The 16,186-nt window shown below is 37.3% G+C and overlaps 1 protein-coding gene across 1 annotated transcript in view; it reads right to left on the bottom strand.

Annotated features, from left to right (window-relative positions):
- Positions 1-254: 254 nt before the first annotated feature.
- Positions 255-16,186, bottom strand: part of GALNT2 (polypeptide N-acetylgalactosaminyltransferase 2) — an 81,434-nt gene continuing 65,502 nt past the window's right edge. The window contains exons 9-16 of the mRNA XM_044420669.1: positions 14,466-14,553; positions 12,807-12,910; positions 11,665-11,791; positions 10,285-10,377; positions 10,005-10,088; positions 8,572-8,698; positions 5,222-5,341; positions 255-3,077 (exon numbers count right to left, since the gene is read on the bottom strand). Coding sequence (XP_044276604.1) covers positions 2,922-3,077; positions 5,222-5,341; positions 8,572-8,698; positions 10,005-10,088; positions 10,285-10,377; positions 11,665-11,791; positions 12,807-12,910; positions 14,466-14,553 — 899 coding nt within the window. The 3' untranslated portion in view covers positions 255-2,921. The remainder of the gene's footprint in view (positions 3,078-5,221; positions 5,342-8,571; positions 8,699-10,004; positions 10,089-10,284; positions 10,378-11,664; positions 11,792-12,806; positions 12,911-14,465; positions 14,554-16,186) is intronic.

Raw genomic sequence — 16,186 nt, 5'->3', positions numbered from 1 at the left:
CAAATGACAAATCACTTTAGAAACCCAAAAGGTTTCAAAAGCACATTGTGATATCGTGTGAGAGTCTACTGCTCAAAGTAAACAACAACAAACCACATACACCTAACCCTTTGCCCTAAAGCATCTCTTTGGAGCTGTAAAATTGGTTGGCAGATAATGATGTGTGATTGCTGGTTGGCCAAGCAGATCAAGAGGTCTTGGCTGAAAGCTCATGTACTCTGACCAGTCACAAATATAGAAATGAGAACAAACTGTATTATCTTATCTATAAAGTATTTATTTTCTTAATTTAAACAAACAGTTTTTTCAAGGATGGTTTCCATCTATAAAATGAACAAAGTACAAGCTCTGTACAGCAGATTTTAGAGAACCAACTGAAATGACAGTTGCAAAATTATATTTAATTTTCAAAATGAAATTCACATGTACCATCATTATTTTTGCTTTAAAGATGCTAAGGTTAGGTTAGAACAGAAATGACTTTGCAATTTTTTTCCAAGTCTCCAGTCAATTTAGTATAAAATGGGGGTGGGGGCATGGGTTTGGCTGTTTCTTATACCTAAGCCATTGAGTGCCACTGCTTATCCTTAATTTCCACATTTTTGTACAGAGCTCCTTAGTATGCTCACTTACAAGAGGATGTGTGCAAGAGCGGTGCTTCATGAACTGCATCCAAAATCCATAAAGTATAAAAAAAGATGAAGTCACAGTAAATTACTTTGGCACACTGTGTCATGTAAACATAGCTAACATCACATTACCATATTCCTGTTTTGATCCAGAGACCATAAAATACCATCACCCACTGCTTACAGTCTCAATACGGAGATCCTTTCTGCATAGCATCTCTACAATGGGAGGAGGGAGACAACCCACCATATTCCCGTTTTACAATACACAGCTAACATTTAAGACTTTCTGGAGTGGGGAGACATTAGGAAACTTGTTTAGGTAATAGCCTTCCAGAATTCCAGCAGCTGGTGTGCCTGCTAATTTCTGAATCACAAGAAAAATATATTTAGCCAGATTTTTCCCTGGGAAGTTCTCTCCCCTGAAACATTGGATTATCACCAATGCTCTAGTTAGACATTCAATGCTTATGGCCCCCAATATTAAAGAGAGCAAAGAATTGTTGTCTTCATCTCAAGCTTTGGTTTACTAAAAAGAAAATGAAGCCTGAAGAATACAACCTTTCTCTATTTTTTTGCCGTCAAGGTCATATTTTGAAAAGCAATACATGGGAGCTTTTAGCAAGGTGGGGGACATCTGGATTGGATAAGGAGGATATCCACACACACACACCCTAGCCAAAGAAAGTTTTGTAGGTTCAAACCATCTAATGTTCATACAACATGTCAAAACAGTATCTGCATAGAGCACAAGCATGCCATAGAAGTCCCAATGTTCAATGGCCCATTTGAAGCAAGGTTCTGCAAAGCTAAAGTCTTTCATATGCATGGAAAGATGACCACCCTTTGTGGCAAATGCTGCAGCTATCAAGAAAAAGTTTATCAAATACTCTCAGACCTATACAGCCAGGAAAGAACACTGCCAGGACATGATTGCATAATAATCTGTCTTTGTCCTTTCATAATCACCAGAGGGTATCTTTCATTTTACTTTCTAAAACCTTACATAAGCTGTGTGTGTGTTTAAAAAGTCTATGTAGGGGGAAAAAAGCAGTCAAAGATATCAGCCTTTCCTGACTGAAATGACTGTTTCTAATGCACTATTTGCACACAGATTAATTTCCTATATCCCAGTTTGAAACACTAGTTATAGGACAAAGAAAAAACCCAATCTATGATACCCCAAGATCAGGTATATAACAGTGGCAATGCTTATATTTAGTAGCTGACTGCTCATGCTTCCATGAAAAGGCTACTGCGGTCTTGTGCTATTTGTCATTCTGACAACTTTTCCAAAGGAGAAAGAGAAGCGTACTGAAGAACACAACCTAAAGACTAAGTTCTCATAGCTGCATTATTTTCTTAAAGACCAAGCTATTTTTTTTAGAGACAAAGTAGTCTAGAATTGCCCAACACAAATACCAAGTTTACAGATATCCAGAGCACATGGCATGATTTCCCCGACTGGAGGTGACAATGCTGGTGAGATGAAGCGTGCGAGCCTCTTTCTGCCATTTCATCACCCTCTACGGAGGTCCAATGTTTCTCAAGACGATGAGTGCAAAGAAGTAGGCACACTGTAGAAAGCAGAAGCATCCAGTGTTTGCATGAACACGACTCAGCAGCATAAACCTGCTTCTTCACAAAATGTTGTTCTTCTACAACTGTCCAATCCACTTTCCAGTAAAGTGTTAAAATGCTTTGTTGATAAATTACAGGATGAAAAATTGATAGAAAGTTGCAAATTTGGACAATATATATTTTATATATTTATATATATAATGTTTATATTTTAGAGTCCTGTCATAGAAAAGTCCATGGTCAAATATACCAAGTACACATGGCAAAACCTTCAAAATGATGCTTCGATTTCTCAAATCCACAAACACCAATTTCTATGTAAATGGAGGTTGCCAATGATCTTCTCCAAGCAATTTACTCCTTCCCAACTATTCCCCTCCCCTCCCTCCCCTCCCTGTTGTGTTGAAAGCAGTTTTCTATTGTACATCTGTTGTTTCTAGGATCGTTAATCATCTGCTGTGTAAGTACTAGCTTGAAGCTTGACAGGAACTGGAAAGTCTTTACGGTAGAAGGGAGTGAGCTGTACTGCAGCTATGTTTGATCAGACAATGGCAGGGTCCCCAGTTCACTTGCTTCCCTTTCGTTCACTCTATTCGTTGCTGCCCTACTTTCAGAGAAAGATGGAATACTGAGGTATATAAAGTATCAGTAATGCAATCAAAATGTTGCCCAAGGTTTAGGAAATGTGACAGTACATCCGTGCAGGCCCTTCTACTGCTGCAAGTTAAGTGTGAATTTCCATTGCTGAGACAACGAAGGATTGCAGACTTCAACAGTCAGACCACCATTTTTGGCATTTCGGCTGTCTAAACACAGGTTACTGCCCACGTGCCTCAGTTTAGCATTGCTTTCAATTTGTTCCCATTTCTAGAAGGAAAAAAAAAGTTACTCTGATTAGTTCAATGTGGATAAACAAGTGAATACTTACTAGGGTTAATCTATTCTACAACAACTTTTTTTAAGTGAGCATATAAAGTAGATTCTTTATGAGACGCAAGTTTTATTTAAAATAAAACAACTTTCAACCCCTCAGGTTTTGGAAAAATAATTAATCAGCATGTACAGTGACACAGCTCATTTGTCACGTAGCAATATAATCTACTCATCCCTTACCACACACACAAAAACTTTTAGTTAGAAATCTATAAGCAGACTTATCCATACTGTGCCAAGGAAAGATGCCAAAATAAGCTACAAGGTATAAGCCAGGATACCTCCAGACTTCTTTCAACATCCTGTAGTCCAACCTACTGAAACAAGGATTTAATTTAAAGGCTACTAACGGTATATTAATGTACAGTGGACACCAAGAAGAGGGCAGGGGAGAAGGGGTGATTGCTGAGATAATCCTTCTACAAGGCTGACCAATTTGTCTCCTTTCTGGGTCTTGGTGACTGATGTTAATGATGCTGGGAAAAAGAAGTCTGGGAAATGTTAAGACTGAATGAAAAGAACATTTTATTTTAAACTTTAAGCTACACAAATTGAGGACTTGGATGTCAAAATAATTTTTAAAAATGGGAACTATATAGCAGCCCTGTAACACTTTGGATAATTTTATAAGAGTGAGGATGTATTATTACCCTGCAGGGTCTGCTTGTTTATTTAAAGCATTTTTTAAAAGCAAAAAAAAAAAGCTCTCAAGGGCAGCTTACAAAAATCAGCAGGAGAAGATTCCTTGCTTTCAAGCTTCCATAAAGAAAAAAGATGGGACTTCTATCAAACTTGGGATTGTTTTCTATAATTGGCTGGAGAAACGGGACTTGGTGTAAATTTAGAGATGTTTTCAAGTTACTATAAACTGATTTGAATTTGACTATAGAATGTTAAAAAATATGTAGTAGGGGTCTGACCCTGTAAATCCGATGTATGTGATATGTTTGTAGTATTAGTTTAAAATTTTAAAAGTTTAAAAAAAAGATGGGGAGGGAAAGGAGAAAAAATAAAAAATAGCTCTAACACCAATTTTGAAGTTACCGTTCTTATAATGGAAGCGTGGGACATAGTTTAGAAGAATTTTACAGAAGGCAACTTGTTATAGGAGAAAATTATATGAGAAAATGACAACAGAAGGTTTAAAAAAAGGTAAGAAAACTCTGGAGATTCCATCTTGTTTGTCCATGCCACAGAGATGCATTGCACTGAAAATACACTTTTTCACACAGTGGAGTTACAAGACTGTGCTTCCTAATTTTAATAGATTACTTTTAGAAGTGATACTCCTGAAATATTGCATATCAGTAATCAAACTTGTCTCCCTACTGTTACATTTCAAACTTGACTGAGATAGGATTACTCCTTGGAACAGGTGACATAGTTCTAAAGAATTAATTTAGGGATGAAAAGCCTTGCATATTAGTATCTATATAGATAATACACAACAAGCTACTAGAAGAGGTGATGCTAACCTACTAGTATCACCTTCCTCTGCCCTAGACTTCACTATTTCATATTCAGCTTTGGGGTGAAATTTTTACTCACTCAATTTTTTAAAAAATATTGATTAAATGAAAGTATTACTTGTCACATTTTGCAGACCTATCAATTTCTTCCTGTTACTGGAAATTGAGTCCACTGGGCCACTTTTGCAGAAAAGTGATCCAGTAAGGAAGACTTTCCCCCTTTTCTTCTTTGCTTGACTAATTTATAAATTAAGGATTCTTATAGGTCAGACACCTGCAGTTCAGAGAAGAGTAGACAGAAGCTTTGGGGTTCCCATCTTTTCCTGTTCTAACTGTGGCCTCAAACTTCAATAGTTCAGAAAATATCTTAAAATTCGGCAGGCATGAATGTGAGAGAGGTGGCAGGACATGCTTATGGAACCTGTTATTGCCAGAAATCCAGCAGACATAATATCTCCGCAAAAGGAAGACAGCAGAATAGAGCTTGCATAAGCCATGGCACACAGGATGGTACCTGATTTCTGGAAAGAGAAATGAATATACAGGACCATCCACTGTAAGGACGTAGCCTCAGGAATAATTGTGAATGGCTATATTCCATATACTGACCTGCCTAGCATCATTTTCTCTACAGCCCTGAAGTTTTATGAGTGAGCCAGGAGCTCGGTCTACAACAGTAAGGCACAAATCCATATGTTTCACCGACTTGTCCTTTGTTAAGGCCCATTCCTGGAACATAAATGAAATTACATATAGTTATACTCATGTATACAATGCTTGCAAACATTTATCTACTTTAATATAGCTGAGAAAAAGCTTTATAGAAGAAATGTCCAATATTCAAATTACTAACATTTGTCACACTTTTTATGTAGTGAGCAAAATTTGCAAACTGTGCCACACAATGTGATTTTGTGCGATTCTTTGGAAATCCAGTAACTTTGGCATATTTTGTCAGGAGATGCATCATTTTAAGATTAACATGCAACAGTTGTCTTATAATACCCTCTGCTGGTCCTACAGCACAACAGCACTGAACCAGTTGAAATCAGTTTACATCAGCCATATATTATGAGAATATATTATTGTACATTATTTCCATTTGGCTGGACATGCACATGGTGGGCATGTCGTGAGTGGAGTCAGCTGGTGCTGGAGGTCAGACTAGATGGCCCAGGAGGCCCCTTCTGATGCGTTCTATTTCTATGTTTCTAATAAGTACAGCCTGAAAAAAAGTTTTACATTTTGCTTCATCCTAATAACTTAGCAAATAAATCACACAAAGACAATTTCTGATCTGCCTGTGACATTTTATATTCAAAATTCTTATACAACCTGTACAACCATCTTCAACACATTGCCCAGGCTGTTCTGTTGAATATTCCCTCCTCCATGCAAGTGCATGTGCATATTGAGAATCTTACATCATCTCTGCCTTGTCCTAAAGTACTCTCCCCTTCACTGGAGGTCATCCTCTTCATCTACTTATATAAGGATTACATCATAATTGGTTTGCTTTTCCAGGGAGTATGTCAAATGTGATTCAAGAGGCTAGCATCATTCCACTTCCACTGAAATTTGCTCTTTAATATGGTATTGGCTCTTATTCAGTCAACTAAAAGCCAGCTGTAGTTTGCTAACTCCTGCCTGTGATTATAACCAGGGCTGGAGTCTATGTCTGACAGATGCAACCAAATGAAATCTGATTGCACCATGAGCAAGATTAGTCCAAAGGTGGCCCAGAGAAAGCTCTGAGAATGGCAGTGTTAGAAAAGAATTAAATGTTGAAGCCAACACTTAAATGAGGATATTGAAAAGTTACATGAAGCATGAACTATTTAACATTATAAGCAAAAATGTGTACAAAATATAAACTTGTACATAGATTTCAATTCATCATCCCAGTCTTCCCACATTATTTGCTGTTTCCTAGAGATGTGAAAGCTTGGGAAACAGCATGGATAAAAATTAATAATTGTTTAAAATGAAAAATGGATTTCTAAAAATTTGTTTTTCATTTAAATTTGATTTTTAAAATAAAATGCTTTTGAGAAAAAATATATGTAAAGATAATTTGCTATATAAGATACATTATAGTCCAAAGGTTATTCATCATAAGATTTTAATTATGTAGCATGAGGTTGTATATTCACACAATGTTTAAATTTTTGGTAAATTCCATTAATCCATTCACAATGACATGTTTTTCTAGAGGTTTCTGTAAGATTACTGGGCAATTTCTCTGTCTAGACGGTATTATCACAGATGCTTGGTTTTATAGTTGCTTTTCACATCAAAAATGTTATAAAATAAGCACACAAAGAGCTTAATCCCATTGTTAGCTTGCAAATCTATGTACACAGAATCAACTACTTACCTCTTAAGTGCTCAGTTTCAAAAAATTCAAGAATAGAAGATAGTTGGGAATGGAATAGACCTACACAGAAGCTAAGTGTAGGGGGGTGGGGGGGAGTTCTGTACAAGTCCATGGAGTTTTTTCCCTAGTTCTCAAGAATGTACTGGGAATACTTGCCCAAACTGGGAGCACTGAATTCTTCTGCTTCTGTAAAGTTGTTCATTTCCTGGTCAACTGATACTGTTATGCTAATTTATCTTGTCAAGCAGTGGAAAATCTGTCCTCTGGACTTTCCTTCATGCTATTTCTGCTGCTATATTCTGGTTATCTTCAGACCAGGTACATCATGACATGTTTGTATCTTGCACTTTTCTGCAGTAATTATTTCAGAGTGCAAGTGTCACTGTGGGACTTTTGACGAATCACGGAGTCTCAGCCAAATCTACTTCACAGGGTTGTTGTGAGAAGAGAGAGAGTAGTAGGAGGATGTAAACTGCCTTGGATTCCTTGCCAGAGGAGAACAAGGTGGAATATAAATGCAATGTAATAACAATTTCTGGTGGATGCCAAGCTGAAAAAAGTCGATTTAGATTTTAAGTTAAAGAGTTTGCTTGCAATGGGGGGGGGTCATTTGTGTATATGTGCCCCCTACTCCATGAAACTGGTGAAATGAATAAATGAAGTTCAAGATGAAAGCTGCAATCCTATGTTCATTTATGTGGAGAAAAGCTGCACTAGAGGCAGTGAGACAAGGACTTACTTCTGACTAAACATGCATAGGCTTGGACTATTAGCCATGATCATATGAAATCATGAGGATCTGTTGCTAGATTTAAAAAAAGATCAGGGATCAGGTGTACAGCCATTGCAACACTATGAAGTAGAACTGCTGATTTTAGAAGGATTTTTTTCTTAATCCTGCAGCTCCCTTTCAAATAGGTTATGAGACAGTTTGGCTTTGTTTGTTACATTGAGAAGATCTCACAGTTTCTGCTAACAGCTGGCTTCTAGTTGATAGTTGCAGGGCACGAAAAAAGAGGCACCCCTTGCCTATCAAGCTGAATTGTGGAAGCAACCTAGCCAGCTATCTATAAAAGGCTCATTTGTAATGTAACCATTAAAACCTAGCAGTGACACAATGGAGATTTGGATTAAAAGAATGAAGGTTGTATGAAAAGTTACCTGTTGCTTGCAATGTTTTCAAATTCATGGAGACAGGAGCCCCAGGGCTCAGCTCCTTTGCCTGGAAACCTCAGTTGCACCAGAGCAGTGCAATCAACTCAGATCAAATCAATCAAGCTGCAGCCATCAGAGGGCCAGAGGGGCTGAATCCTTTCAGAAGTACCAGTTTCTGCTGCACAGATAACTAAGTCCCATGAGCCAATGGAACTAGTCTAGATACAATGGCAGTACAGGATATTGTTCAGAATAAAAAACCGAAGTCTTCTTTGGCAAACCACAGAAGCTAAAACTGACTTTAAAGACTATCCTGCACGTGAATCCTAAACAGTCACCTGGGCTGTCATAATAAATCTACTCTTTTGGATGCTATAAAGAATTTCAAATCAGGGTGATTTCACATTTCCATTAACGAACTACTAACCTGGTTTCCTCCAGCATTATGACATTCATAAACACCAACAACGCCATCTGCAAAATGGCCTAATGTGTCAAGGCAATTGGTTCCTTGCTGCAAGGCCCCAAAAGCTATATCCTGATGATCAGGTACCCTAGAAGACAAAATGCTTTTTAGTTCCAGGCAATCATCACATTAAAAACTCACTCTATGTTGAGAGCCATTCAGAGGTGCACGTATGTATCATTATGTAATTCTCTGTCAGTGGCTGTCAGTAATCCCCCAAACTGCATTGTAAATTAACCTGAACTTAAACAGAAACAACACAAAATGGTCAACCAGAAAGATACCTTCCCAGTCAGCTAAGAGAACAATCTTATACATGTTGAGACCAATACACACACACACGCACCAACAACAACACCCTGGGGACTGTTGGAAATTGTAAGACTTTCTTTCTAAGCAGCCCTAGGAACTACAACTAAGATGATGTTTGGTAAGATTTGACCTCTGACATTTTAGAAGTATCATTCATTTCTCAACATGCAGGACTAAGCCAAAGTCTTATTTCATGTGACCCTTGGTGTTATTTGGCTCTGCAGACACTATGAACCCAGGCTTGCCCTCTGGGCTGCCCCTTCTGGGAAGCCCATTCTCATGTTGGAATGTGCATGCGGAAGAGATGGGACAGAAGTGGCAAACAGAAAGATCTGTGCAAACTCTGGCCACCATCAGCCGCAGCCTGATTGATTTTCCTGTACGTCAATGGCCTTTTGCTGTGGAAACATTTCCTCCATCCCTGGAATAAGGGGAACTTCAAGTTCAGGAAGTTCTCTAAACATACCTTAAACATGGGTGAGTTATTCTTCAATGCCATTTAATCACCCATTTGCATCATCAGTCCAGTACCATGGTTAAAATAAGGATTGTATTCACTTTAATAATTCCATATATGGAACCAGATTGTAATTTTCACTGATTAAGCTTACATCTTTAATGAGTCTGCCTGCTACAGAAGGTTTCTCCAGATTATTTTCAATATTGAATTGGAAATCTGTGATTTGAACCAGAAAGTTCATATGGAAATGTTGATATGAAATACTGAGCAACTGAAATGTGCAGGCAGCACTAATCAAGTGCAGGAATTCCTATCTACCATATGCCAGGTCTACCTACTGTATTACCATGCAACTGAAGGACATTCTTCCACAGCACAATAGCCCCAAAGGACAACCTGCCCACAGCTCCTGCTTGGGCCTGACACAAAGCACCAAACCTCTCCTTAGAAATGCTATTTGTTAATTGATAATATATGTCAAATTCTGAAGCCATTCTGAAGGCTGATGGGAGGGAAGTCACAGATTAAAATGGAAGAGTCAAAAGAAAAAGATGAGAGTAAATTTACCATACATCCTTACACTGGAAAAAATTCCAACAGGTACATACACTAAGGCACTAACCTTAACTCAGGGTACACATTTTCAAGATACCACTTGAATGGTTTACAATTAAGCCTCTTTCTCAGTTCCATTCGACTTTGAATACTATTGGGAAAAGTATTAAAACATGTTAAAAACTGTCAAAATCTAAATTATATTCATATAAAAATATAGTCATTTAAAAACCGTTTAAAGATGCGGTTTTATGATTCTGTTTATATTATTAATTTTTTACACCCCTCCTGCAAAGACTGCAGTATCAAAATAGTTTGAAGAGGAGGAATGCAGTGATTAGACTTACTTGCCATAAGGTACATTTCTGGCTGAAGGCACTGCTGCATAATAGAAATTTTTGTATTCATCCATCCAGACTTCTGCTGCTCTACGTGTATTTCTGAAAAGAATTCAAGATACAATGTTATTTTCTTCTTTCTTTCCTTTTTCTGAAATTCAGTGAGGCAGCTTCCTTATTCTTTTACTACTCATAGTACTGTAGATCTTTCCGCATTAAATGTATTGCAGAAATAGAAGTGATGCCTACTCCCATTAGCTCTTGTTTAGTGCAAGAGTGGGCACCATGTAGCCTCCCCAGTGTTCTGGCCTACAACTCTCAACATCCCTCCCCACAGGCTCTGCTGGCAAATGCTGATGAGAGTTGCAGGCTAAAACATCTGGAGGTCCATAAATTGCCAACCTCAGTTTGGGGTTTGTGCTTATGAAAGGAGAATGCCATGACAGACACTTTCATTCTTCATGGTTCCACTGCAGCTCAGGGGCAGGTGGCAGTGCCAAAACATAAGCTGGAAATTGCTTCAAACACTCCTTCAGGCAGAAATTTAAAACAACTAATTCTACCCAAGGTATTTTATGTTTATGAGCACACACTATTTTATCCTGTAACTTCAGCACATCTGAAGCCTACAATAAAAATCAAAGATTACATGGTGTTTTTCTACCTCTCTCATCATCTTTTGTGTAAAGTAACTCCATTGTTGCAGGGAAGGGGAATGGAAGAGAAGCCGTATGCATTGCTTTCTTTGGTGCTTTCAGCTACCCAAGCCTATTACATACCCTTTTCTATGTGTGTTACTTTTCAGGTTTGTTTAATCTTCAGATTTCCTTGAATATTCTTGGGCAAGCATTTAGCATGGTCAAAAAATTACAAATCAGAAGAATTTATTGTGAAAGAATTCTGAGTAGTAAAGTGCCCAACAATTCTACACCTCAGTTGCTTGAGCTCAGTTTTAGCAGTCATACAGATGATTATGAGAGATTCACAGAAAATGCATGTAGCACTGTGAGAACTACAAAAACAAACATTTCTAATACAGAAAGACAAGAAAAATGCATTTCAGAAGACCATTCTCATAACCCAGTAGTGTGTTTCTAGAGATAGTTCCTGTGTTTAAAAATGCAAAGTAATTAGGCAGAGCAATTATACTGATACTCAGTTTGCTACATATTAACTCAGTAGATTATTCTGGCAGTTCATTTTTTTATCACACTGAAGGCTTTTTGAAGAACTTAAATGATTTCCAAGATTTTGCTATTTGAAAAAGAATTCTACATAATTAAGTGACCTGAAAAGAAAGCAACACAATTCTTGTCATTTGTTCTTCCTCTGGGTAAGCATATCATCTTTTATTCCATTATTTTATTTAAAGCAGTCTCCTAAACGTACCTTGCAAAAACAGTACCACTTCCTCCTGGGAAGGTGTAAGGGTGTTGTTTGCGGAACACATGGCCAACTCTACTGCATGGGATTATTTCGAGGCTCCCACCACACTGCCACACACGGAATGAAATCTCTGCCATTAGAAAAGAAGCAAAAAAAAAAAAAAAAAACCAAAAAACAGTTCACTCTCACCTCACACCTGAGGTTTTGCTTTCCTGTCCTGTCTTTCAACAGTGTATCATGGTTTTAAATCCCTGGATAGTTTCCTGACTACCCTTGCATCCAGAAAAGGGAGGATCAGAATCAGAATCAATCAATCTATCTATCTATTTATTTATGAATGAGACTTCTATGCTGCCCCATTTGTTGAAGCCTCGGGGCGGCTTACAATGTCTGAATAAAAATCAGACATTGCTGCTATCTATACAATTATTAAATATGTTCTTAGAGCACTTTTTGCACTTTTAGTTCAAGAACCTAAGCATGTTTAAAAACCAATATTCAGTCAATGGCCACAGTTAAATGAATATTTCTAATTACTTGGCTTGGACATGAGCACCTGCAAATGAGACCAATAATGAAAGTGTCAGCCATTTAAAAAAAAGATCTGTGATGCTATGATATGTATAAAATTACAATCTATCTTAAAGTAAGGTGCCAAGTAAATAACAGGGCTGATAATAAAAATCAATTACCTCAGCCCTCAAGTAACTACTTTTTAATAGATTCCTTAAAGTACATACACAAGATGAGTTCGTATACCCTACTCTTGAGTATTTAAATATTTGGAGCATCTTAAAAATCCTCAATGGAACACTTTGGGAACTACTTTTTAATTAGTAAACACATTTTTAATTTACACATAACTTTTTAAAGGCTAAGATCCCTTGACATTTTTACTAACTGTGTTTATATTTTGTGCAAACTCTATTTAACTCAGACTCCCCTTTCAGTTCTTATTTTTCAACATATACTTTAGAATGGAGCTGTGCAATGGCTCACTGTCTGGCAATAAACTACTTAAAATATTATTAACTGTCATGTTAATCCAGTCCAGACAGAGATCTAAAGGCCAGGAACCCATAAAAATTAGGTTATATTACAATTCACTTTTCTCCAAAAAGGCTTCTCTGAGGAAAGATACATACCTAGATTTTCTCCACCCCATACATCCATCATCATATCATACTTCCCCAGCTCTTCAAAGTAAAGTTTGTCCATCACAAAGAGTCCACCAGCTATCATAGGTGTTCTAAAGAAACAAAAATAAGGGTAGAAATTGTCTATTATGTACTTGGACAAGATAGTAAGATACTAAGACTCCAACTGAATATGTTCTATCCACACCTTAAATAAAACAATTCTGTTCCGTTTTAGTCAACTGCACATGCTGCCACACTAGTATATTTTATTATAAAACCAATGTGGCCAAGATTTTTTCTTGGTTAGCCACTTTCTCAGTTCCTCAGAAGTAGAAATTACTATTGCTAGAAATGTGCAAATAATATGATCTGTTCTTAGAACAGCTTAAAACACTGGATCTATATTAGGTTCTTTGCCCTCTGAAATTCTTAAGAGTGTTTTAGGAATCAATGTACAATTATACCCCTACAATCAACTTAACATTGGAACTATATATATCTTTGCTAAATATTCTGCACTTTATATGAATTATATACATTTGAATATATTGGATGTTCTGTTCATTCTCTTCAAGAAGTGGGAGAAGGAATTAAAAAGGATACCTCATATCCCATACTCTTCACCACAAAAGTTTTAACTAATTCTTTCTTGACTTCTGAGATTCATCCTTTCAGGCTTATCTTTTTATGGACTAGGTGTGTACAAGCTGGGTTTGCCCAGTTGATTTTACTCGTGGTGGCTTAAATAAGCCACCATCATCTGTGAACACCCAAGGGCACCCATTCAGTAAACAACCCCTCCACCACCATGGCTTGTATTATGCAAAAGTGGCAAGGATGGGTTGCCGACATGGCTGCTGCTTTAGGGTTGTGGATAGTTGCTAACTATGCCAGCAACCCATCTTCAAGAGGTTTGCATGACACAACAGCCTATGAGATGGGTTGGTTGATGGAATGGGCACTCACTAATCGTGGCTGTTTATTAAGCTACCATGGGTAAAACTGAAGGTGAAAACTCAGTTATAGTCTCTTTGATGTTGGAGAAATGAACATATAGCATATGCACATGCTTACATATATGTAAACATCCAAAAGAAGAATCAAACTAGCCACACTTTAATAATAATCAATGTGCTCATTTTATCTACGTATCTGGGTAGAACAGCAAGTTAAAGTAAATTTAAGTACTTTGGCAAGCACCATGCTAATTAGGGAGTACTCATTTGCTGTAGTCTCCTGGGAAGCTATGTGTAGGAGGAAGGCAATCCAATTACTAAGGTTCATATAGTTTTCAAACCTTCACTGTTCAACACTATTTCCTTTCAGTAGATGATGTAATTTCAGCATACACATAGTGTACTATCAATTATGTTTTATAATGACCATTTTAATATATTATGCTGCTGCCATTAACAGAAAATGCCACTACCACAACAAATGTAAGTTAGCAAAGATGGAAGTTAACAATTAAAATATCAGCCTGCAATATTCTGAACCAACGCTTCAATTTTTCAATAGTTTCCCCCTGAGTTTAGTGTTTCATGACGTGCAAAGTAATTCAAGAGCAGTCTGCCAAGAATAACTTGGGAGATGGAAACTCAAAGTTGCACTTACTAAGAACAACAATATTGTTTTGTGAGGGGAAGGGTGGTGGCAGGAACATACTTTATGGGAGCAACTGGGTTTCCTTGACGTGCTCTTCTTTGCTCAGGTGTCATGTAATCCCACTTGAATACCAAATTCCAATCAAAGCCTAAGAGATTGTGGGTGGAGGGATGGGGAGAAAAAAGAAGAAAGTCACAATAGCACAGGCAAGATATTGCATAAATTTGTTTCCTTTACCATTTTACTAACTATCACATGCTCTGAAGTTAAAGTGAACACATCTGAATTCTACAAGTGCTTCACATATGTATTCAATTTTTTTACAGACAAGGTTAGAACTGTATCCTCCACATTTTACAAAAGCTACCATTTGGGATCCAAGAAACACTTCTAAGCTCTCTAGAATGTACTTACACTTGTAGAAGTTATGCAGATAAAGTTTGAATATTCAAAAGTATCCAGAGGTACACTACTGGCATGTAAATAGGACCAGTCAGCTTGCTTGAACAAAGCAATTATGTGAGTCTACCTCAAGAATGGCATTTGAAAACACTAAAACACAAGTACTGGCTTATTCCAACTAGTTTAGGGTATGGCACCTCTTTTTATCACCTGTCTATTCAGGCTGTCTTGGGGTGCAACTATGTATAGACAACAGCTGAGCCGAAAAAATAAAACAAAAATATATTGGTACATATATTGCTGTGTGATGGAGCTTGCAGGCTCATACACCACTTCAAATTTTACCATATGAAATTTCAAAACAGCCCTCAGAAGTATGATCAGTTCTGAGGCCATGTAAGCCTGTAATTCTGAGTGTAAATATTTTAGACATCTATTGGCTACTGCTCATAAACAGTAAAATTTTCTCAAGCAATCTATGTTAAGAGCAGTTTGGCAGCTGTTTTTATTACATTTATTAAATGTTTTTAAAGTATAAATGACCGTGTCATATTCACAACTCTATACATTCATGATATAGCTATTAAAACTCAGTTCTAGATTACCCTTTGAAGTTAAATTGATTGGATCAGAAGCTGTACATTCTTTGGCCTCATTAATGTCACGAATTCACTAACAGGGTATTTCAGGAAAACCACATGAACAATTTCCCTCCTTATTCCATGCCTTTTCTCTAACTCTGCACTTATATGTTTTAAGACTATCAGTATTATATCAGGAGTTGTTCTCATCTCTCAAAACGAGTCTACATATCTGGCAGTGGGTCTAGGGTTAGCAGTCATATGCTGTGCACAAGACAACTACACAGGTACAGAAAACCTGCTAATGCAGATAATAGTAGAGATGTTCCTAAATTAGAACCAATGTGCTATAGTGGTTAGAGTATCAGACTAAGACTGTGGAGATCCATGTTCAAAACCCCACAGCCCCTGAACTCACTGGCTGTACTTGGTCCAGCTACCATCTCTCAGCCTAGCCTATCTTATAGTGTTGATATGAAGTGAGGGGAGAGAGCCATCTTTGCCACCTTGATCTTCTGGGAGTAAAGGTGAGATGCAAGCATAATAAATAAGCAATCTAATGGCTGTAATAATATTTTGCATATGCCACAGTGTTGCATTGCTGAATCACAGAATGATTGCAACAAGATATTTGAATTCTCTTAAAAGTACTGGATTTGTTATACTGAAAACATATTTTACTCTTTCCAGAAGACAGTGTACGAGCCATATCTACGAATTATCCAGAAGCATTTTTATGGTCTCTACAACTTGAGCTATTGTGAAAGATGCCATTTTATTCTTCTAAGGATGCAATCA

The sequence above is a fragment of the Varanus komodoensis genome, unplaced genomic scaffold (assembly GCF_004798865.1).
Source record: "Varanus komodoensis strain SLA01 unplaced genomic scaffold, ASM479886v1 scaffold1, whole genome shotgun sequence".
Classification (NCBI taxonomy): Eukaryota; Metazoa; Chordata; class Lepidosauria; order Squamata; family Varanidae; genus Varanus; species Varanus komodoensis.
Note: the sequence above shows the minus strand (reverse complement) of the source record. Positions and strands in the feature narration are given on the sequence as shown.